The sequence below is a fragment of the Phocoena phocoena genome, chromosome 9 (assembly GCF_963924675.1).
Source record: "Phocoena phocoena chromosome 9, mPhoPho1.1, whole genome shotgun sequence".
NCBI classification, from domain to species: Eukaryota; Metazoa; Chordata; class Mammalia; order Artiodactyla; family Phocoenidae; genus Phocoena; species Phocoena phocoena.
The window spans coordinates 77,524,843-77,549,529 of record NC_089227.1 but is presented as its reverse complement, the minus strand read 5'-3'; the positions used below and the strand labels follow the sequence as shown (position 1 = coordinate 77,549,529).

Genomic DNA, 24,687 nt, shown 5'->3' with positions numbered 1-24,687 from the left:
TAATGCAGTCATAACTTCTTTGATTTATGGCTTCTAGAAAGCTGTTAAAGCATGAAATAACAAGCAAAATGTTCTTTTCTAATGAAAATGAAACTATTCTTTTATCTGCTATGATCTGAAGGACATAAAAAGGCTTGCTGACCAAAATTATCTCCCTTACAAACTGACACAGTGCCTGCAGTTCTCATGAAATTATTCTTTTGAGGATACAACCTATAAAGGCAGTGTGATAGGTAAACATGGTCCCTGAGAGGGCCCCCGTGAACTCATTTATTCCTATTAACTGTCTCAGAGTGCAGTTCATCAGATCAGGAAAACAATATTTGAGAACAAGTACTTAGAGATGCAGTTGTCAAGGACAGACAGCTACACGTTAGACTTCAGATGAAAGGTTGAGAAATAGAAGAGCAAATGACTGGAAAATTCCTAAGAATGGGGCGCTACCTGAAAGGCAGGTCCTGTTGAGAAAAAAAAAAGATGGCGCTCAGGGTAGTGGTTGGAGTTACGTGAGCGATGGCTGAGAACCAGGGCTGCGTGGGAGAAATGATGCCTAAGGAGCAGTTTCAGGGACCCACTTTGAGTCAAAGCACACCTGCTCCACAGTCTCTTAGGGAATGGAGAAAAATCACAAGTTTGAAATTTTATTTATTTATTTGAGAATGAGACATACATTAAAAATGTTTTTATTGGAGTATAGTTGCTTTAGAATGTTGTGTTAGTTTCTGCTGTACAGCAAAGTGAATCAGTTATACATATACAAAAGTTGCTTTCATCGGTTAACCATAACTGGTTTACTTTTTAAATGATCCTGCTTCTATTTTAACAGCTTTGTTATATAAAAATAAGAAATTACGAAATCAAAGAGAATAAATATAGTTGACTAACCATGGATAAAATATAATTATAATCTGGTATTCTTCAGTAACGTTACTGGAATGAAAACTTCACGTTATCAGTTTTGTTAGTGCAGTGCAGTCATAAGTCATTTTAGAAACATTAGGGTGTTAATCCCAATATAATATATAAGAATATGCCATACATCATATCATATATATTATATGATATATAAGCAGTTGTGTTAAGTAATATTTAATGAGTGCTGTGACATCATTCTGTTGAGATCTGAAAGTAATACAAGATTTTTAATGAGATGAAATTATGCCCTTGGCAAGGCAATTCTGTTAAGTAACTCTAAGTATGTTTAAAAGTAGAGACATCGCCATTCTTGAAAAATAATTTTACTTAAATTTTATCTCTTCTTTTTACAAGAAAAATTGTATAGAAAAATATGAATCATTTGTGCTCTTATAAAATCCAACACCCTTTAAGAATGACTTAACCAAGGCAACCAGGCTATCACATTTGCAGGGCAAAAATAAAAGGATCCTTTTACACTAAATTCCATCAGCTAATGAGGGGTGGGGTAAGAATCAGTAAATAACAAAGTTAGCAAGACACAGGCAGGTAAGAGGCAAGAAACTGACCTGTGTGTCAGATTTTAGGGATTAAGGCAGACGTACAAGGAGACTAGGGTTAGCAATGATGAACATCTAAAAAACGGACTGAGGTTTAAGCAGGTTAGACTAGGCTCTTCACAATCAAAGTAAGGGAATCATGTTTCCTTGGCAGGCTGGCAACAGACTCTTAAAGGAGTAGAAGGCCAAGCCAGTACATGTATCCAGAGGGCTGGTAAGTGGTAAGTGAGGTATGCAATATAGGCCTGGCTGTGCTGATGTTGAGGGTTGAGACTGCAGGCTGAAGGTTTGGAAACCCTTCAAGAATAATGCCATGTGTCCCACTAGGCCCCTTTAGCCTTTCAGTGGCCCCTTATCCCCCAGAGTTGATTTGGCTTGTAAAGATAAACCTGATTCTCCCATTTCTCAGAGGTCCTACTACTTCTATATGGGAAATGCTGAGTTATCTACTAGGACTTGGGGACTCTTGTCTTGAAGAACCTGAGTCCTACAGACTACCACTCAGGGTTAATCCCCGTTTTACTCTGCTGGGTTAAGGTGGTCTTTCAGTGTGTAACCATTTTACTATATCCCAACTCTACTAAGAGAATACCCTTAAATCTTGGGGACGGCACCATTTCTAAAGGAGACTCTGGAACTTTTCTGTACCTTGTTATGTTCAGTCTCTTTTCCAAGAAATGATTACGAGCCATGGCAACTGATTTTAGGATCAGTGTAGAACAGAAACAGCTCCTACATTCCACAGGCTCCCAGGAGGGAGGCTTTGAATTCCCTGTCAGACTCATATTCTCTCTCATCATGTCCTTTGGGGTATAGGCCTTAGAGTCCAGAAGTTCCATTAGAATGACTTTGACAGGGGCCATCACTAAATACAGGAATATGGGGGCTAGGGATTGCAAAGATCCTCACATTGCTGAACAGTGGCTCTATACTGTTGAATAGTTCCTTAGGTATTTGTAGGTAAACACTAGGTCCTTTCCCCATTTCTGTGACTAGGATGAAAAGTCTTATTTCAAATTCAGGACCTTCAACAAGCACTGCCCACTCATAATCAGACTGGAGTCCGAGTGTTCCTCAGGCTTCTCTGTCACTAATGACCTAGATTCCTGATCAACATCTAATAGTACATGCAAGGTGGGTGGGATGCAGAACTTTTAATGAGTGAAGGAGATGTCATAATCAGGGCATGGTCCCTACTGAATTCTGCTCTGAAGGTACCTGACTAGGCTTAATGATAAGAAATTGACCAAAATGACAAGCTGCTTCTTCCAAACTTTTGAGAAAATGACCCTGTCACTAAGTCTATCATTCTCAGGGTTCTGGAGAAGAAGGTGTCTTCTTGGACATGGAGGGATCTTCCATGGCTAACAAGGGAGAGAGAATTTCTTCTCCCTGGAATGGACATGGATTGAGATGTTATGCCTGCCACCAAGGTATGGATGAATGGAGGCCCAGAATGCAAAGGAGGAGTAGATATGGTTGGCTGCAGATATCAGTAAGAACTAGGTAGTGTTCAGTAGTTTTTCTGGAGTTCCCAACACTGACCATGTCATTACTAGGCAGGGCTTAATTGGGACTTCTCAATACCACACCTGGAGGTATACTGTGAACCCTCCCAAGCCAAAGGGCAAAACTGAGTCAAAAGGAAATTAAAAAAAATTTTTTCCCCAACTTTCAATTTAAAAAATTTATCAAAAATTAATATCTACTTAAAATAAGACAATGTCTTGGCCTTACAAATTTTGTAGTTATTTATTTACTTGAATAAATGTAATCCCTATAATTTTGGAAAGTCTCCAGAGGATGATAAACTAAAATGACTGTACTCAGTGTTCATGACTATACTTATGCAGCATAACTTAACAGGTCAGTAGGAGTCATTTCCTTTACCTACAGATGTTTGTTTTCTGCTGCCAGATACAAAGTGCTCAATTAAAAGGTGTTGAATGAATGAATAAGTGAATGAAGTGATTATCCAACAAGTTCAGGCTCTATCATCCACTGTAAGATTTTCAAGTAAGTTTTCTACTAGAATAATGAGATCTGACAGATCTTTTTTCTCAATTTCTACATACAGCTATTAAAACTTTCAAAAATACCCCCCAGGGTGAGAGACTAAACTCCAAGCAAAATGCAGCCCAGTGATGGAAAATATGATTTGCATGTGTTGTAGTAAAATAATTTATCCTGTGGAGTTGACATTAGTGACTTGAAAAGTGACAAATACATGAGTTACTTAACTCAAAACAGCTACTAAAGAAAGGAATGAATAACAATGTTTACTTAAAAAAAGAAAATCCGGAAAAATTTCAACTTATTTTTCAACTTGTGAAGGCAGCACTAAATTACATTACCAACAGCCAAAAAATTTAGGAGGAAATTGTTATTAACAGTAATAGTTTAGGAGAACTGCAAGACTGGAATTTGGAAACTAAAAAGAAAAGAAAAAAGAATCAAGGAACTAATAATACCATTTGGATAGCATTAGAACCCAGGCTCTTTTGGAACCAGGTCAATAAAAAACGATTCTTGAAAGGTTATGAAAAAGAACTTTCCTTGGCAATTGCTAGAGATAAATGTGTCTAGAGTAATTCAAGGTAAAGATAGCTTGCAGCCAGACTCACTAGTGAGGTATTCCCACTGGACTCACCCAGGCCAAGAACTTCCTGAGGTAGGTAATGATGCCCTACCTAAATCAACAAATTAATGGAAGTTGTGTTAACAACTGTTCAAAAGTTTACCTTCTCTCTTTACTGATGCAGATAGCAGGTTTTGAAGATAACATATACAATGTTATTATATGTTAAATAGAAGCAATAATAATATTTTTTCATGTCAATATACTACATCCAGAGAACTAAAGCACTTCCATGTGGGTAAATGTATTCACACATATGCTTTCTCTTTTTTACTCTATCATTCATTCATTGCCCAAATTGAGGCAATGTAAGTAGAGACTGATCTAGATTCTGGACACTGCAAGATGAGGTTCCCCAGACCAACAGCAGCAGAATCACCTGAAAAGTGTTAGGTATTAAATTTACGGCCTCCACCTCAGATTTACTGAACCAGAAATTCTGGAAGTCGGACCCAGCAATCCTACTTTAGTAAGATTTATTTAGTAACATTTAGATAATTCTGATGCACGCTAAAGTTTAGGAAACACTGATTTAGATCATAAGCTCTCTAATGCTCTTGTTAAGCTTTATCATTATAATTGCTCCTTGGGCAAATTGATTTTCAAATAAGGAGCAAAATGCTTAGGAACAATCCAATTAAGAAAATGGAATTGCATACTAATCCAGTATTTTATTATTTTTTAATGTTATTTAAATGCGAAGGAATTTCATACAGTCACGAAAGTTATTTTTAGTTGATGGATCATCACATACTGTGAGCAAAAATACACTAATCAACTGTGATAATTTAGCATGAACCTTAACATTATTAAACATATAATAAATTATTTTTCAGTGATAACATACAACCCTCCCAAGATGTGTGAATTTCAATGTCTTGTAATCTATTCTAACATAGTCCAAATATGGTGAAAAACTTGTGTGTGTGTGTATACATATATATACATGTATACACACACACAAGTATTATATATAATTGACAAAGTTGAATAGTTATCTGACTAATAGCTGCTTGCTGTTGAATTGCTTAACATTAGGAAATTGGAAGGTGACGAGACTATTTAATGTTACTAATATTAATTAGCATCAGATAAATATAGTTCCTTAGATCTCTGTGGTATCTAATCTATATAAACATCTTGCAGTGATAACTCATAAGTGATTAAACAAAGGTCAGACACATTAGAGGAATTTGCATCATAAGCCCGAACTTAATTTTCTACTCAATTTACTTTTAAAAATGTTGATGGGATTAAAAACATGTCCATAAGACTTGGACTTTAAATCAAACCTTCTTCCTTGTGCTGAAGAAGCATAAAAAAGCAAATCTCAATCACCATAAATGAAAGGCAGAGAACAGTTATTATAATTTACCCAAACAAGTACTTTGGGGGGTAAAGGATCATAGTTACAAGTCACAGAATCTTCTCCCCAAATCTACTCTGAAGACACATAAACGCATCCCGAACTGGCTTTCCTCACTATCTCCACAGAAATTAAAGATGTAATTATTCTGCTAAAAGGAAACAATAGACGCTGCACTCTGAAGATGAACTGTTCTCCTTCCAAAAGAGAATGAACTCTTTCATATCAATAGAGGCTCACTTGGAAAATGGGGAATTGGAATGGGGGATCCTTTGATCTATAGGTCAGCAACAACACTGTCGATCAATGTGCAAAAGAATGTGAGCTCCAGGAGGGTGACTGCTCTGAAGCACGTTCTGAGAGCATATCAAGGCTACACGTTACCTGCATAATTGTTCTGACTTTTTAAAAAAACTATACTTCCTGGTGAATGATGTAGAAAATGTGACTGAGCTGGCAGTGATTCAGACAATCAACTATGGGAAATTGACTCTCACTGAGCTAGGATAACGATCTCGATTGTGAAACGAATGCAGAGTGAATATACTGCACTGCAAGAGAGAAGAAAATCAAGTTGTGTGAGACTTTAAGTGCGTTCAGTGGAATCCTGGCTAGATCGAGTCTGGGTGAAATGCAAGTGTATGATATGGCCATCTTTCTAAGAGAACAGTATCCATTTCCACACTAATTACAATTTATTAGCTACTCTTTAAGGATATAGATGATTACTATAGTATTTTCAACTTTATTGATCAGTAAAGAAGTTCACCTGCTACAGCCAAATAGGAAGAGACCCAGATACAAGGCCCTCAGATACATAAACCATTAGATCATTATATGAAGTGAGGAAATACGCAGAAGCAGAAGACTTTCTGTGACGCAAAACAACTTGTTAATCACACATAGAATAAAAATTAATTTAAATACATTTATATTATATTAAATAGACGTTTAAGCCCCGTTTGGTTATAAAACAAATATGTATCTGAAGATATGGACAAGCAGAGATGAAAATAAAAGGCACCCACAATTCCACTTTTTAATAAAAAGACACATGCATAAAGCAAAAAGACCATACCAAACACGATGGCTTGGGAACCAGCATTTTTTATATCTACACGATAATTAAAAAATCTAACAGCTTTGTGTTGTAACCCACATCACTGAAACAAATGACTTAGATGTGGCCATAAGGAGTCTCAGGAAGAGCCCTGGGAGTCAAGACCCAGGTTCAAGTTTCCAGTCTGCTGCTCAGCTTGTGACTCTGGGCAAGTGACTTCATCTGCCTTTCTCCATTTGTAAAATGAAAACACTATCATGTCTCAGCTTTATTCATTCATGGCGTAAGTATTTGCAGGGTACATACCACGTCCACACTATGCAAAAGGAAAGATGAATAAAACACGGGACCTGCCACGTCCTTGTATTATGTGCAACAAAGAGGAGGGCACAGGGACACGGGAGGAATGTGAGAGATCTGCGCTGGCCTGGGGGCAGCAGGAATCAGGAAGGCCTCACTTCTTAAAGGAGGCGCAGAGGTTTGGAATTCTGGCAAAACAGTGAAGAATGATTAGAATCAGAGAGACCTGCTTTTGAAAATGCTGGCACAGCAGAAGGCAGGGGGAAGATAAGTATGGGGGGCAGAACAGGATAGGTGGGCTGAAACGGATCACGAAAGTCACTCTATGGCACACTAAGGAGTCCATTTTTCATTTTGTAAGTGATGGGGATCAACTGAAGGGATTCAAACAGGAGAATAATATAATCACATCTGTACTTTAGAAAGAGAACAGTGTGATGGATATTAACCTGGTACAAAACAAGTCCTGAGTATTACAGAAAATGGATCTGACTTTAATACGTTTATTGAGCACTTTATATGTACTGGGCACTGTTCTAAGTGCTATGAATATACTGACTCATTTAATCATTGCTGTGCCCTTTGAGGTAGGTACCATTATTAGCTCTTTTTTTTTTTTTTTTTTTTTTTTTCCGTACGCGGGCCTCTCACTGTTGTGGCCTCTTCTATTGCAGAGCACAGGCTCCGGATGTGCAGGCTCAGCGGCCATGGCTCACGGGCCCAGCCGCTCCGCAGCATGTGGGATCTTCCTGGACCGGGGCACGAACCCGTGTCCCCTGCATCGGCAGGCGGACTCTCAACCACTGCGCCACCAGGGAAGCCCATTATTAGCTCTTTTGACAGATGAGGAAATAAAAGAGGCAGAGCCTATGGAGCCCACTCTGAAGCTAAGCAGTTAGACAGTCTGACCCCAGACCCTGTTACTTATCAGACAAAATAGCAAAGGAAACCCCACTAAAACCTGCTTCCTTAGACTACCATGAGGTTCATAATCTTTATCTCAGCTAGCACTCCCTGTGAAGTCATGTGACATGGTTAGTCCCATCTCCTTGAAACCCTCTCTCATTTGGATTCTGTAAAACCCTCTCCCTCCCCCTGCCTTCCTAACATCCCCCTCTTTTGGTCTCTTTAACTAGTTCCAGTTCCCTTAGTTTACTAACTAAAGCAGTGATGAAAAATCATGCTTAACATCCCTTAAACTAAAAATTTAAGTTATTGCCAATTAAAGTATGCTATAAATTTTATTATCTAGAATTTGGGATAGGATAGCAGTTAAACCAGAGTTAATTCATGGGGCCCTAAGAATGTTCTCATCACATTCCTAGTTTTCTGTCCAGAGAGGAAGAGTACTAGAGAGGCTGGGGCATAGCGATCTTGATTTCTCTCTCACCCACAGCTTAGCACGGCCGCTCTCTTTGCCTGGAACAATCTTTCACCCATGTTGGCTTAGTTAGCTCCTACTTATGCTTTATCTCAATTTAAAGTCCCTTTCTCTCACTCTCGGGAGCCTCCCCTGAACCCCTTAAGCTCTGTAGGGGCCACAGACCTGTGTCACCACAGTCTACTACTGGGGCATTTGTCACACTTTGTAATCTGTCGTTGGCATGTGATTGCTTCTGCATCCCCGGAACCCGGGAAAGTGTCTGGCTCATGTTATACATCCAGTACGTATTGGTTCATTAAACTAATGATCTCAAAACTTTAAATTTCGCTTTGTCGAGGAGTATATAATAGCATCCAGGTAGAAGGCAAGTCAAGAAGTGATAACTCAACTCCTTCACATTCTAACACAGATTAACTGAACCTCAGAATCTCCTCAAGGATATATGGGGTGCTATAGGCATGGGTACAGCTTTGGGGGTTTTAGAAAAGAAAACTATATGTTATTTATGAAAAAAATGCTGCAAGCAGCTCTTACTTCCTAGAGATACTCATGAAATATGAAAGGAAACACACATGTAAAAAAGCTAGATTAGCCGTTAGTAGCTTAGAGATAATCCAGTTCAGCATGTGACAACTTTTGAATGTGCTTTGATGCTGATTCTGGGTGGCTCTGCTATTGTTTCAATTTCCAGGTGGCAAAGGGCTATAAAATACAGTTTTTCCTGTTTTCCAGTTGTTTAAGATTTATAGCTATTTTCTATAAATTCCAGCTATCATATACATTTCTATATAAATTTATTTAAATTATATATATATTTAAGATATTTACATATATTTATAGGTAAATATTTATAAATATATTTATATTGTACTTATACATACTTATATTCATAAACATAAATACATTTATATATTTATACATAAATAAATCTGTACTTACATATAAATCATATATAATACGATGTTTCTTAAGTGAACGTGTGTTGTTTTTATAATGAGAAATAACTGATTTTCATTTTGGGGGAAAACATATACCAGATTGTTACTCTTGATATTCATCAAGATAATGGCTCATTGACTTGGTCACTGGGAGAAATGAAAGGAGCAGAGAAATGATCAGAAAGACATCTACAGTCTTATCACACTCAGTCTCCTCAGCCTGGGTACGGTCTCCTCTTTCTCAAAAAAAATTGTCATCAAAAATTAATCTGTTAGGGCTTCCCTGGTGGCGCAGTGGTTGAGAGTCCGCCTGCCGATGCAGGGGATACGGGTTCGTGCCCTGGTCTGGGAAGATCCCACATGCCGCAGGGCGGCTGGGCCCGTGAGCCATGGCCGCTGAGCCTGCGCGTCCGGAGCCTGTGCTCCGACCGCAACGGGAGAGGCCACAACAGTGAGAGGCCCGCGTACCGCAAAAAAGGAAAAAATTAATCTGTTAAATTAGAGCTGGATAGCATCTTCTAAGGGACTAAAGTTTAGCCGAGGTAGACAAGAATCTGATTTTAAGTTCAAGGTTGCTGCTCCTTCCTAGAGACCGTCAATCACCTCCCTGGCTATGCGCAGCTGCTGGATGGGACTGGATGCCTGCACTTCGGCTGGCTTGCCTGTGAGTCTGCCTGGGAACCCCCAGGGTGGTCTTCTCATTTCGGGCTCTTTGAGAAGGAGCCCACAGTGGAGTTGCTTGAGCTCTTTGTTTCCAGGACAGTGCATACAGGCATTTAAAAGTGAGGGGGGCCTCTGGGTGGGGAGTAGCCCCGCAAACAGCTGGGAGCATCACGGGGAATCCGGAAGCTGGTCCCACTGATGCCAGGCTCCACTCTGCACTCAACCTCTGTTGCCAGGTTTCTTCCTCAGTCACGATAATTATTTCTCAGGGGTTCCCAACTGCCTCTCTCAGTCCTGGCTTCCTTCAAGCCCACCTCCCTAGGTTATTAGATACTACTCTGAATTTATCTCTAAATAGAGTTCAAGTTCGCTTCCCTCCCCATAGAACCCTAGGCATATACAGTTTGAGGAATGAATCTGGGCAGCTGTTAAGTGTCCCAGAATATTCTGTGATAGTTAAGATGGTCCCTGCACAGTCTATAACAGTTTGGAGGCAGGTTTGCCAGAAGCCACAAAGAGCCTCTAAGATCCTCTGCATTCCAGCCAAGAAAAGTCCTAGCTCTGGCCCAAAGCATCTCTTACCTGAACAAAACATACTACATGGTTAAACAGAGACCCTGTATTCATAGGTAGCAGGATAGAGAGATAGCCATATAGATACATACATACATTCAATGGATAAAGGGGAAGAAAATCAGTCCTAAACATGTCTGAATATATTTCAAAATAATTTTTGTATCAATAATTCTCTGCTTCAGTTAATAAGAAATCCTTCTGAATAGAAGAAATGAGTCATTTACATATTCTTCATCTTTTTGCTCTTTGAAAGTCCTCGGTTTAAAGAGTCAGAGTTACCACACAGAAAACAGGAAACTAGGTAAGTAAGCCTTGCACTCAGCCTTTACTGATTCATAAAATAAGAAGGTGACATAGGTCAACTTAAAATAATTGCAATGGCATTTTGCCTAAATGTTGAAAATATTTAAATGAATTTTGTGTGATTACATAAACTGTGGTCTGATCTTAGATTTTTTTTTTAATTAATCATGTAATATTCTCTCTCTCGGTGTATTTTGTTTGTTTGTTTTTGCTGAAAGATGAATTTTATGAACCAGGGCACTTCAGAGTAAACACAGAAAGTGAGATAAAGGAGGTCCAGAAAAGGGAGGGAGAACAGTACATCCAGCCACTAAGCCCAGACATTTGAGCACAGACTGAAGGAGAAACAGCCAGATGTTCTCATCTTGAGCTGCTAAGGGACTTGTCCAATCCATTCAAGACTACCAAGTATAGTCAGCAGGGGTGGTTATGAGGCTGAGCTAGGGAATGTGTGCAATTTCAACTCTACTCACGGGGGGGGAAAACTACTGACTTACTGTTTTACTCTTAGATACATTCAGCAATGATTATTTAATTGTAATGTTAATCTGTAGCCACACCTTTATTTTTTCAGTTCTATACTAAAGTGATAGTTGCAGAGAAATAACTTCTAAGTTTTAGATTTTTTAATTGAACCTATTCAGCCTTTACAATGAGGCATGCTCTACTCATCACATTTAGCATAGGGAAAGTTTGCTCAGTCATACATCTTAGCTAAACTTTTAAAAATGTACAATGATAGGAAATACCTGTCTATAATGTGCATTTAAACAACCCCCTCTAATCCTCTTGTGAGATTATCAGATACACCCTGACTTGTTTAATCTGTTTGGGCTCAAGTTAAGACACTGCCATAATAATCACTTGGATTTGTAGCGTAACTGCTCAAAGAGATTTCCTACGACAATGTGAAACACTGATTTGATTCATGCACAATCAGGTAGGGCATTGTTAAAAACTATTTACTGAAAGAAAACTGAAATACAGAGCAGTTAAACAGCCTGGTCAGTCTGAACGTTAGTGATGACCAGACAGCCTGACTCTACATGTCCTCGCGCTCTGATTAGATGTCTGTGGCATCCTCTCTGCAGCTTAGCAGGGACCCTACAGGTGAAAATGCAAAGCTGTGGTCCTTATCCAACTACCTTGCCCTTCTTAGCTAAAACTAAGAGAAGCAAGTTGAAAACCTTTTGTTTCAATATACGTGTTTAAACAATTAGCGAAATACGAATCACATACAATAAGATGTGATAGTCTCCTGCCTCCTATGGCCCTCCCTAGTCCCGTTCTTCAAGGGTAACCACTGCCAACAGGGTTGTGTGTATCTTTCCAGGCCTCTCTTCTATGCCCATATAAACATATAATATTTTACAAAAATGAGGTAATTCTATACATGGAGTTCTAGAACTTGCCTTTTCACTCTTAAGTTGGAAATGAGAAATGAACAGTCTGCTTTAGATAAGGAGTGATGATTCAGAGGAAAACATAATATGTTAAAAATGTTTTCAGATTCTAGATGTAAAGAGAGGGCTGGGGCTTCCCTGGTGGCACGGTGGTTGGGAGTCCGCCTGCCGATGCAGGGGACACGGGTTCGTGTCCTGGTCCGGGAGGATCCCACATGCCGCAGAGCGGCTGGGCCCGTTAGGAGCCAGAAATCAGTCATTATTCAAGGTAGCTTCAAATTTTCTTTCTGAGTTACCTTTGGCCTACTATCTCCTAGGTTAGAGAAGAAAAATTACTAAACCTAACTATGGTCCAAAAATAAATGCCAAACATCAAACAAGACAATACACAACCTTATATTATGGTTCTTTTGTTTTCCACAAGTAGCATCTTCTAGTCTATATATGTGTTGGAAATACTGTTTAGACAGGATACTCTATTTAAGGAAGCAGAAATCAATTCAGCGTTCAGAGACTCTCTCCTTCCAAGGTATTCAGTCAAGTGTCTAATTGTGACTCCTGTGTGGCCTTTCTAACTTGTACCCAATGCAACCCTTTAACTAAAACTTTAAAGGTATCTGGGTTTAAGAACACTTGAGAATATATCAATACAAAATTTTCAATTTCAAGTTGTCTTAAGGTATGGTGAAAAAGAACCAACAGAATAATTTTTTTCATTTTCAGGAAATAAAGACTACATTTCAATAGTGACTACTTCTAAGAACAGAGCAGTGAAAGTCCATTCATTTCTGATGATCCTATCATTGCTTGAAGGTGAAAAGGTCTAACAACTCAAACAGAAGGAAGATCTTAATCTCAAGTGATCATTATGGGCTATGTGTTCATGATATTAAAAAAAAAGACCAAATGACTTAGTTTTTTTTTTTTTTTCATTGAATTGTCTTTGTTCAGGCATTGTTATAGAAAATTTAAGGTTAACAGAAAGAAACCTTATGTGAAACCTTCAGAAGAAACCTTTATGAAACCCTTACATGAAATGAAGTTACTAAGGAAAGAACTGGATTTTAGTGCTGACATTCCCATATTTACAATTCATTCTTTCATTGCAGAGTGACAAACGAACTTTGCTCACCTTCTTGTAATAACTTTAAAAACGGGACTGGTGACTGTATTTACCAACCCTGCCATTTCTCAACATAATTATAGAATATATCCTGAATAGAAAAGTTGTTTATGACCTATGTTAAAATAACACAACTGAAAGAGTAATACTTTCTCCTCCGGTTCCACCCTCTATTTCTCCAACCATTTGGTAGCCAGCAGGGATTTTTATTGTTTCTTCACATATTACAATTGTGTAATCTTTCTTAAACAACCTTAGCTTAAATGATTCCATTTAAATCATGTTTGATGTGCCATATTATCTTTTTAAATGGCTTATGGTAAAGCAGTGAGCTCTCTTACAGACAGATGTTACGATGTTCTTAGTAATTTTTATGAATAGAATTCTATATATATAAACATTCAAGGGTAGGTCTTTTCTTCTGAGATTGCAGCTAATCTGACAAGTAGCTCAACAAGATGAGCTGCTGTGAACAAAACTAGGCCTATGTGTGGTCAAAACCAATTACTTCAGCCATTCATCAATTACTTAAATTTGAGAATATTAAAATTAATTTATACTGAAATTTTACACAGCACATATCGTTTTTCATTTTCCAGGTGGAATAATAATCATAGAAATTGAAAAGACTACCAACCTTTATCTACATTTATACTAAAAATAAAAAGAGATAATATACTTCATAGTGAATAATCCACGTTTAAAATGCTTGGCTTTGGTGTGATTTGCTTGGGAGAGATATGTTTATTTAGATAAAGGCTTTAGTTTGTTTTCTTTTTGATGCTCTAGGAATTCAGACAAAATAATCAATCCACACTCGGCTTGAGCTAAGCTATAAAATGTCCTCAGCTGAAACTCTTTCTAATCTCTTCCTAGGATCTTCTGGTAAGCTTCCAGCTTCACCTCAACTCTGGAACATTCCCTTTTGAGACCTACCACCCCTCCTCCCATAGCAAATGACACTTTTTAATGAATCTATCCCTTTGATCACCAGACTGTCTCTTAAAGGAGCTAAAGCCAATAGGCCTTAAGTTATGAACAGGATGAAGCAACTGGATTATAAAGCAAAGAACTGTGCATTGTTTGTGCATAGATCCATCCATGAAAGCCTGGCCACTCTTCAGGTGCCACGTCTACATGCAATTAGCCCATTAAAAGGAAGAGCTCTGTGGCTGCCTCCTAAGATAGCAATATATGCATGGTGGTATTTGCAAGAAGCTACTGGTAAAACTGCCATCTTCTTGTCTTCTCCTGCCCTGAGGAGGCACCTTCAGGAACCTCAAGGACCTCAGGCTGCTGGAAACAGGTGGCATTACCCCTCATACACCTGCCCTTGCTTGGGGTGATGAGAACTGTAACCCTCTCTCTCCCTAGGCTGCAGGTCCTCCATTTTCTGATTCTAGGTTTAGGGAGAATGAAGGATGCATTAAAGCTTGTTTTTCATTTGTAAATATATGAGTTCTCTGTTTAAAAGTTCATCAGTTAAAGTAAACCTGCTTTTAGTTCCACCTCAAACTAGGAAGGTAGATGTTAACAAAATTAACCAGCTGATTTTTATTCTATGAACATATTTATGTATCAAGTTTTCTACAACAGTTATATATTATATTTTTGTTCTTGTTTAAGGATTGTTTTATTGTTAATATTATTTATAGCTCTAGTATTATTTTAATAAGGTCAGACTAAAGGAAAGTATTTTTTCTCTTATGTTTAAATCCTTAAATACTTAAAAAAAACCTTAAATATAATTTAAAGATACTTAAAAGATACCTTTTACTCAAAATAACTTAGTTTAAAATCTTTAGGTTGTATGAGTTATGTATATAATAGAGAAAAATTGGTCCAGAACCTGGAATTAAATCCAGAGAAACTAAGACACAAATTTATTCAAGTAGAATGTAACACACACTTTTACTGAAAACAAAAGTGAAATTGTTTAGGGTAAATAAATGGATTGTTCATTTTTTTATAGTACTTACTCAGGTGTACCCTTCTTATTCACTTAACCATTACTTCAGGTAGTATTTATTTACCATATGTCCTCCCAAAATCCTAACCTAAACCCTGTTATTTGGGGTAACTTAAGAAATTAAGTAATTAGATAAAAGCAAATTAAAAATGGCATTTTACTTTTTGTCAAACAAGTTGATCAGAGTTTTTAAATTAGTGTGAGTAAAAATGTGGGGAAATGGATAAATTAACACAATTTTCTAAAATTTGACCATATTTATTTGACCATATATATTAATATTAAAAACAGTAGGCACTTTGATCCAACAACTCTCTTTTTGTTAAAGTCCATTTTTTCTGAAAAACAATTGCTCAAGTAAATAGAATTTGAGGATGTTCATTACATTAAGTACATAAGAGCAAAACATAAACAAAATTTTTAAAAAAGAATAATTACTTTAAATAATTAAAAATGGCCTAGAATTATGGAGAATCTTTGTTTTTATATATTTCTCAAGATTAAAAAAATTAAAAATAATAAGGCAGAATTCGTTAGATATATAGGTCATAATTATAAATGGGTAAATTAAGAGCAAGTCTTTCTATACAATATCACACAGAACAACCACAGGCCATCTGCACAGTAATCCACAGGCTAGATATGCCTTAATTTGTTCAATTTTTCCTGCTTTGATGGATATCTTGATTATTTTCCATGTTCTAATTTAACTTATTTCACAGAAAAGGTGATACAAATGACTAATGAAAATTAAAATACTGACTTCAACAGTAATCAAACAGAACAAATTAAAACAAAATGTCATTTTTTAAACATGTCAAATTGGTGAAGGTTTTCAAAATGACAGTCATTAAATCCTGGTTTATTCAGTGGGGTAGTCACTTACTTATACTATATGTAAGCATATATATGCTCTCTAGAAAGCAATTAGGTCATGTGTATCAAGAATTTTGAAAGCATTTATTTTCTTCTACTCAATAATGGCATATCAAGGATTCTCTAATAAAAAATGATAAAAATATAGACCTATCTATTCATCTATTTGCCACCATTTCTTTAAACAGTGAATAGCTTGAACTGGATGATTAAAAATGAAACATTTATTCAATGGACTATTAAGTACCAGGATCAACAGGAATTGTCACTGCTCAAAACTAATTTCCAGAATAAATTGGATGTAAAACTCTATATAAAAAATATATAAACATAATATAATAAAAACTGGCCTGAAAAGAATATACCAAATTTTCTAGTGGATGTACCTGGTGGGAGTAAAAAATGATTTTTATGTTCTTCTTTGTGTTTGAATTTTTTTTTTTAAGTTCTTCTTTTAAAGTAAGAATAAAAAAAGAAAGGAAATGCATGCCTTGCTACAAAATTCATCATGCTTCTGCCCTTCATCTATAAAATAAAGTCCAAATTGGCTAGGCTCTTGTTGAAGCCCTTTTAATTTGATCCTGACTTATCAACCCAATCTTATTTCTAATGAGTACCCAACTCTACTACTCAGCTTTATCTCAGATGGTCATGAGGCATGTCATGTTCCCTCTAGGTTCCATCCAGGCTCATCTGATCAAGCCTAGAGCTTCTCTTCTTTCCTAAGGTTTCTGATCAGAATTTCTGGATGTAACTATTTTAAGCCAACTTCAGTTGCACGTGACGCTCAAAGCCACGTCTGGTAATCATACAAAATCACGTTAGACCCTGATTCCAATTAACTCAGCGCAGTAATTCAGAAGGAAACCCCTTTTGAAAGCAAGATTCCCCTCAATATTTGTTAACATTGATCATAACAACAACTGTGATCATAACAAAAATAGCAGCTAACATTTATTGAGAATCTCCTATTTACAAGGAGGCTCTGTGCCAACTCCATTTACCTCATCTAATGCTCAGAAAAATCCTCCATTTCACAGATGAAAAAACTGAACCTCAATTAGGTTATGCATTTTTCCCAAGGAGACATAGCTAGAGTGGATCTGAGATTCCAATCTAGCTCTGTCTGAGATCAATATACTCTACACTACCAACTTGCTAATGGAAAATCACTAGAAATCATTTTGCATATGATATATTTTTAGTGATTAATTGCATACCCATGTAGCTAAGTTAAAATGATGTGTGGAGCTACAAAGTTTTCTTTTACATATAAAAACAGATACAAAAACAATAGAATTTTCCATTGAATTTCATTATATTCTAATATATTTACCTGTATAGGACCAGCCAATCTCTTCAACAAGTTTTCTCTGTTGTCTGTAGTATCCATAAGCCCAATCTACAACCAAGAAAAACCAATTGATCAATGCATAGAAAAATATGTGGGCAAATTTTAAAAAATCTAAGATGCCCAAAGCATCATTCATACCATAAATGGTCCTTGATTACTCTTTTCTATGTCACCTTCCCAAAGTCTCCTCCCAATTCCAACTGCCACCATTATAGACTCCACTGTCCATGCTCTGGTAATTAGTGTGAGTTTTAGCAGGGCACAGTTAAAAACTGCTAAAGTTCAGACAGAGACAAAGAAAATATTCTGTGAAAAGCAGGAGCAACCTAGAGGGTTTCATCCCAAAGTGAGACTGGGGTCAGAAAGGACAGCTTGTCCTATCTTCAGACTTTTCTTACCATTTCCTAAGTTGAATACTTGAAATCCTATAGATTAGAGATACTTTTAAGGTTACAACCCAAGTTTTATCTGTAAATGCTTCTAGGAGATCCAGAGGTTACCACGTTTTCAAAATTTACTTCCCTACAAGGCAAAACAAAATTAACTGCCTTGAAGAAATGGAAATTTAAATGTGTGTGTGTATGCTGGCTGGGAGGAAGGTTGTGTTAGACGGTGTAGGTGAATTTGTGTCTTGGAGGAACAGAGATGGCTGATGAGGTAATACAGTGGGAAGCTTGGAGTACCATAAAAGTAGTGGATGCTTCATGACCTAGAGATAGAGACTCTACATCTTGAACATGGGACAAGGGGTACAGAAAAGAAAAGGGATGGAAGTCAAAGTCTCACTCCACACAATTCAAAATTTTGCCTGGAGTCATTCCTGTACCCAAGAAACAGGGACGTTATGATTCATCCTCCTCCTTCCTGTGCCATTGTGCTATTGCTTCCTTTATCCCAGCCTGTGTTAACCCTAGTACTCCATTTCAGCTACACTGTGGGCAAAATAAATCTTCGTGAACTAGGTTTGGAACCTGATCAGTGTTGACAAAACTATTTCTGTAGAAAAGGCTACAGGAGTTCCCTGGTAGCCTCGTGGTTAGTATTCCTGGCTTTCACTGCTGTGGCCCGAGTTCAGTCCCTGCTAGGGAATTGAGATCCTGCAAGCTACATGACGTGGCCAAAAAAAAAAAAGAAAAAAGAAAGAGAAGAAAAGGCTACAAATAGCACATTTACAAATGAATGTGTGGAACATTACTTATTCATAAACTGGGGTTCTGTCAATATAGCTTTCACTTGAATGTGAGGATTTATTTATACCATACCATACCATATACATATATACATATTATATAAATAGATAGATAGATCTTTCTCATCAGCTGGGAAGACAGACTCTACGTCCTCTTATTCTCTCTACACAGGTGTTTCTTTCTTTATTGACAGCTCCCAATTTCAAGGAGGCAAATATCTCAAGGACATTTCAGAAATTATTTTTCTCTCCTATGTTATATACAATCTGATTAGAACACGGTAATACATACTAAAATATTTTATAAAAACTTAAAAGCAGGCCAGCTTCCAGAAATACACATTCTGAATCCACAGATTATTCAAAACCAAAACCTAGCTTGGAGAAAACAAAAAAAAATTGTTTTAAAAATTTCATTACTCATAAATATAGGTAAATATTCTACTGGCTGTAGAGCACATTTCAACAAATAATTTGTTTTTATAACAGCTTTACTGAAATGTGATTTACACATCTTACAATTCACTCATGAAATTTAATGGCATTTAGTATATTCACAGAGCTGTGCAATCATCACTACAAACAATTTTAGAACATCTTCATTATCCCAGAAAGAAACTCCATACCCTTTAGCTGCCACCCCCTACCCCATTTCTACCTTCACTAAGCTACTTTATCTCTATAGATTTGGATATCCTAGATATTTCTAAAAAACAGAATCACACAATACATGGCCTTTTGTGACTGGCTTCTTTAACTTTGCATAATTAACATTTCCAAGGTTTATCCATGTTGTAGGATATATCAGTACTTCATTCCTTTTTACTGTCTAATAGTACTCTATTGTACTGTGACCAAGATGGCCTTAAAGTTCCCCTCAGCTTGACTAAACTTTAGACAGGCTACTTCCTAGCTCTAGGCTCTTGACCTCCCTTTTCTTCCAGCATTCAGTTTAGAAAACTTATAAATGTTTTCTCTATTCCTTTAAGATGTAAATCTTTTTTATTAGCCACATGCCAATTTTACAACTAGGACTGTACTTCTCAAGAATATGGGAATTGTCTCTGAAATGTAACCATTGAAGGAAATAAGCACCCTTATCTCCCATTTTCTGTGGGAGGGTAGGAACCTAACTTCCAGCTAGGTGTCTTGCTCCAAATTGCAAAAACTACCTCCTGTCATAATGATATGAGCTTATTTTTCCTTTGAATAGAGACAATTAGCGAATGCAGATGGCCTATGACTTCCTCTCATGTCCTGCATTACTTTTACACTGGGGCTTAACCTAGCTCGTAAAAAACCTTACCCTCTCTGCCTCATCAGAGTTGAGCTCAGACTTGATTCTGCCTTCTCTCCCCTACTGCAATAGCCTTGAAGAAAGTTTTCCTTGCCTGTTTAATTTTGTACGCTGTAATTTTTGTTTTGACGTTGGCTATGCCACATTTCTTTTACCCATTCATCAACGGAGGATACTTGGGTTGTATCCTCTTTGGGGCAATCATGAATAATGCTGCTTTGAATATTCATGCATATATTTACTTTTCTACTTAAAAAATAATCATTAGGTTCATAATTTATTTTTTAAATAGAGTTGTACCATAAAATGGTAGTCATTTAAGGTTAAATTCTGGGGACAAGTGTTTTTTCATGATCAAGGAATATATACAGTTATGGCCTCAAAGGTCATTTGATCCAGACTTTAACAGACTACAAAAAAATAATTTTAGAGATAAGGTAATTTTTCCCAAGGAAATGTAAGTGGTTTGTACAGGGAGAAAGTGACAAAAACGGAAACAATAATCCATGGCTTCTGCCTCGTACTCACTAAGTCTTCCATGATATCAAGGATTCCTAACAATCCTGAGCTATTGGTTACTCTCTTAAGTGCTCTGCCTGAGTAGGAACCTCTTCAAGAGAAACAAAATAAAACAAAACAATACACTGGGGTTGAACTTCATCAGCAGGAATTACTTAGACAAGTAAATTATAGAGAATTGGGACTTCCCTGGGGTCTGTGGTTTAGATTTCGCCTCCCAATGCAGGGGGTGAGGGTTCGATCTCTGGTCGGGGAGCTAAGATCCCACATGCCATGGGGCCAAAAAACCAGAACATAAGAAAAACGGAAGCAATAGTGTAACAAATTCAACACAGATTTTGCTGGTCCACATCAAAAAAAAAAAAAAATTATAGAGAATTGACTGTATACCTAATCTGACCTGGCCATCAGTTGGAATTTTCCTCTGAAACTTTGCACTGACCACAGGGAAAAGATTTTTTGTCATCTTTTATGTTTTGAATATAAATATTTTTAAAATGTAAAGACATTTTTGTCATATAAGTGCATTTTGATGATTTCAGAAGATCAAATACGACACAAAACCTACGTTGAACAAGTATTCTGTTGAAACAGATAAAACACTAAGCTCTTGTTTTACTGATTCAGGCTAAAGGATGACAGCAAAGAATCAGCAGGTTTAGCTCTCCTTGTAGGGCTTTATGGCTACACAATCAGCATTTGTCCTTGGTTTCTAATTACTTACGTTAAGAAAGCTTTTTTCAATACAAGATTCCCAGGTGTTGGTAGCTCTTTTCAGTTCCTTTTTGTATTGTTCCCTTAATTATTACTTCAAATAATCCGTTACACATTCATATGCTAATTACATAGTCCTTGGGCGTGAGAGAGTACCCCACTTTTAAAATTCTACTTAGAGATCTGATAGATGAGATGTGATAGCTCCAATGAACAAGAAAAAAAGAATCTAGGTTCACTTTTTTTGTTGCATTATATACTTTGAGAACCAGTAAATCCTATATAAAGTAGAATCTATCAAAGTGCTTACACATTTTAAAATCAATTAGAATAATGAAATATAGAATTTTTTTGTTTCTGTGGGTTTTAGTTTCTTTAGTTTTTATATTTTGTTTCTCTCTGTTCAAAAGTATTTTCCAGGTCTGCTTCGGTGTGAGTGTTTTGTAGGGATAAAACTAAGAAATAAATTTCAGGAATGAATTGTACACATGATACACAATAAGAACATATACATCAGTATACCTTTTTAAAAGGTAACTCTAAAATTTGTCCTGAAAAATTATTCTTCATGAAGTGGTTACCAAAGTTGAGAGAAATTTGGTTTATACTATTTTAGGTAACCTTAAATGTCTCTGTTTCAATCTATTCCATCCTGTAATTACCTTGAGCACCTACTTATTTGCAAACATGTATATGCCACATATTCCTTTTTCTTTACACTCAAATGGAAACCAAAGTTCTGATAACCACCACATGGATGATATAGATAAATTTAGCATTTTTTTGCTCATGCTTTTAAACCAAAAAAAAAAAATCATGTTGCTCATTTTCTACTAAAAATATCATTATAAATATTTTGAATTATACAAATGCCTCTGATTTTGCCCTAAATGCCTAAAGAAAGTCTCTGCTTTATGTTGATCAACAATTAATCACCTGTATTCTACCATATAATCTAGCAGCAGTGCTCTGACAAAATACACACACACACACACACACACACACACACACACACACACACACACATATTTTAATGCTATTAATAGGCCAAATATATGACAGAGAAGAAATAGAGTGGTCCTCAGAAAAAGTAGCTTCAGGTAGAAAATAGCCACAGTTATAAATTTGAAGACTGGGATCCTAAAACTAGATTTCTTAAAGTAGACTTTTCCAAGATAAATGATATTTGCATATTTCACATCCTTTAAAAATATCACTAAGGAACTTCAGAGGAGGGGAAAAGGAAGTCAGTTGATGGAAGAAATCTGGAAAGGCAGAGAAGAAGGAACAGAATTATAGATGAATCTTTAAAGCCTTTGAGTATAGACTTTGATTGAGGGAGGACTTGGGGAGAGGGTCTAAAATGTCTCAGGTAGAGGAAGGGCATTGGGCAAATCACGGAACCAAAGAATTGGGAAGCCAGCTGGGCTCTCCTATAGGATCTGTGTAGGTCACTAGGGATTTACTAGGGACTTGGTTATGGCTCTCCATGATACAAGGGTCACATCAATCTTCACTTTTTGTTTTCATCCTATTCTCTCCTCTTATCTAGATTTCTTTTAAAAGCGCGAAAGAGATAATCTGCTGAGCTGACTGAAAAAGTGTTGAATACATTTTGTATACTGAGTATATTTTAAAGAAAAATAGTAAACAAATAAACCCACAAACAAACAAATATTTCTAATTGAAGTGAAAGAGGTGGCAGGGGGTGGGAGAAGAAAGGTTAAGTGGCTGGTGACCACGTAGAGAAGAACGTGGAAAACCCTGGAAGCAGACTAGTATTATCAGAGTGATTATAACCATCCCCTAAATCATTTAACAGTCAGACATGCATAAGGCTGAAGTGGCAGTGATAAAAAAGGTTGATGGTTACTGTAGTCATAACTATCAATTACTGAAAACAAAATAATAGCAGTCCCCTCTCAGAGAAGAAAAAGATAAAATCAGAAATGAGTTCCTTTAAGGAGAGAATCAGCTTTTGATTAATGAACACCTGTGAACACATCATCTGGCTACAAAAGTCCTTTATTTCTTCAGATACTCTATTGTAAATATCTTTGTTTGATAAGAAAGCTGAGTTTATGACCCAAGTGATCTAAACCAAAACCTTGATTAGCCAACTGAGGCAAACTTTCCAAGTAAAATGAAATCTGCCCATGAGTATAGTATAGAGTCTATAATATCATAATATCATACATGGCAGGTTTTATCTGTGCATTTTCCTGTCATTCAGTGTTTGCTGTCAAATTGTGTTAGCACATACCTCATATTTACCTATCTGGAATATAAACTTGTATCCAGTACATATGCAAAGACATTTGTGAAACATAATTTAGTTAATTATGGTAATTCAGATAACAGGCTTGTTTAGGATATATTTATAGTTCAAACACTGTACTTACTGTTAATCACTTCAGATGTAACTTTAAAAAACACACGTATATTATTTTCCCCAAAACCATTTGTCTTCCAATTTCAACTGCTTTCCAGGGTTATAAGAAAAGAATACCATTAGTTGTCTCCTCTCTGCAGAGGTTTAAAAATGTAAGTACTTTTTACAGTTTCAAAACTTAAATTGCAACTTATCACCAAATACGAGGGCACATGAATTCATACTGTTAAAGATACGAATTCTGGAAAAATGAGTTATTAGAGTACAGGTTACCTCTTTATTTAATGATAAGATTAAAGAGATGAAAAAGTAGATCCTTGAGGCACTCTACTAAAAAACAGTCAAATGATAAAACTGTAAAAGGAGATGGAAAGATTGAACATAAGGGATAAGGGATAAGGTAAAGAAGAGGGAGCCATTTCTTCCATATGCTTGTTTTGGTTGTCAGACATCCAATGAAATACATATTTCTCATAGGACTTAGGGAAGAGTTTGGAGGTGAGCAATTAGGTCTTATTGTTCCTTAGACACTGAGGACTGTGTATGCTTTCCCAGAGAGAGTTTGTACCTTGGCAATATGTCTACCAAACCTATTCAATGAAAGCTCAAAATATTCACAGGCTTGTCTTGGGAAGTCACCAGAGTATTTTCTTACACTTAGATAAATGCGTTTAATCTAATGTGATTTATCTACATTTATAAAGTTGAGGTATTTACTGTTGAAAACACGTTCATAATTTTGTCTTTATCACATAAGTAATAATACCTGTTTCAGATAAATTAAAATAACAAAGATAAGCAAAATAATTTTAAGAATCACCTATAATCCCATCTCCTACAGAAACTAGTATTTACAATTTCATGCATGTATATATATTTTTCTAGGCGTTATACTATGCAATATAATAATTTTATACTTTACATTAATTGAATTACACTATTTCATTATTTGGTGACTTGCTTTTTCTACATAATAATAAATCACTTCCCAAGTAATAAATATGGTTTTATAGCACCATAATAGTTCACCTGAAGCATTCTTCTACTTTTTGGATATTAAAATAAAAAATTGATTTAGCTTTGGAAAATTTATTCCTTGGGCTTAAATGATGAAATTAAGCTACTGTGAACTTTCTGTATAAAATAAA

General features: G+C 36.5%; 1 protein-coding gene across 1 annotated transcript in view; it reads right to left on the bottom strand.

Annotated features, from left to right (window-relative positions):
* The window catches only part of PTPRZ1 (protein tyrosine phosphatase receptor type Z1), a 170,622-nt gene that overhangs the window by 100,867 nt on the left and 45,068 nt on the right, over positions 1-24,687 (bottom strand). The window contains exon 2 of the mRNA XM_065883374.1: positions 17,411-17,476. Within this exon, the coding sequence (XP_065739446.1) occupies positions 17,411-17,476 (66 nt within the window). The remainder of the gene's footprint in view (positions 1-17,410; positions 17,477-24,687) is intronic.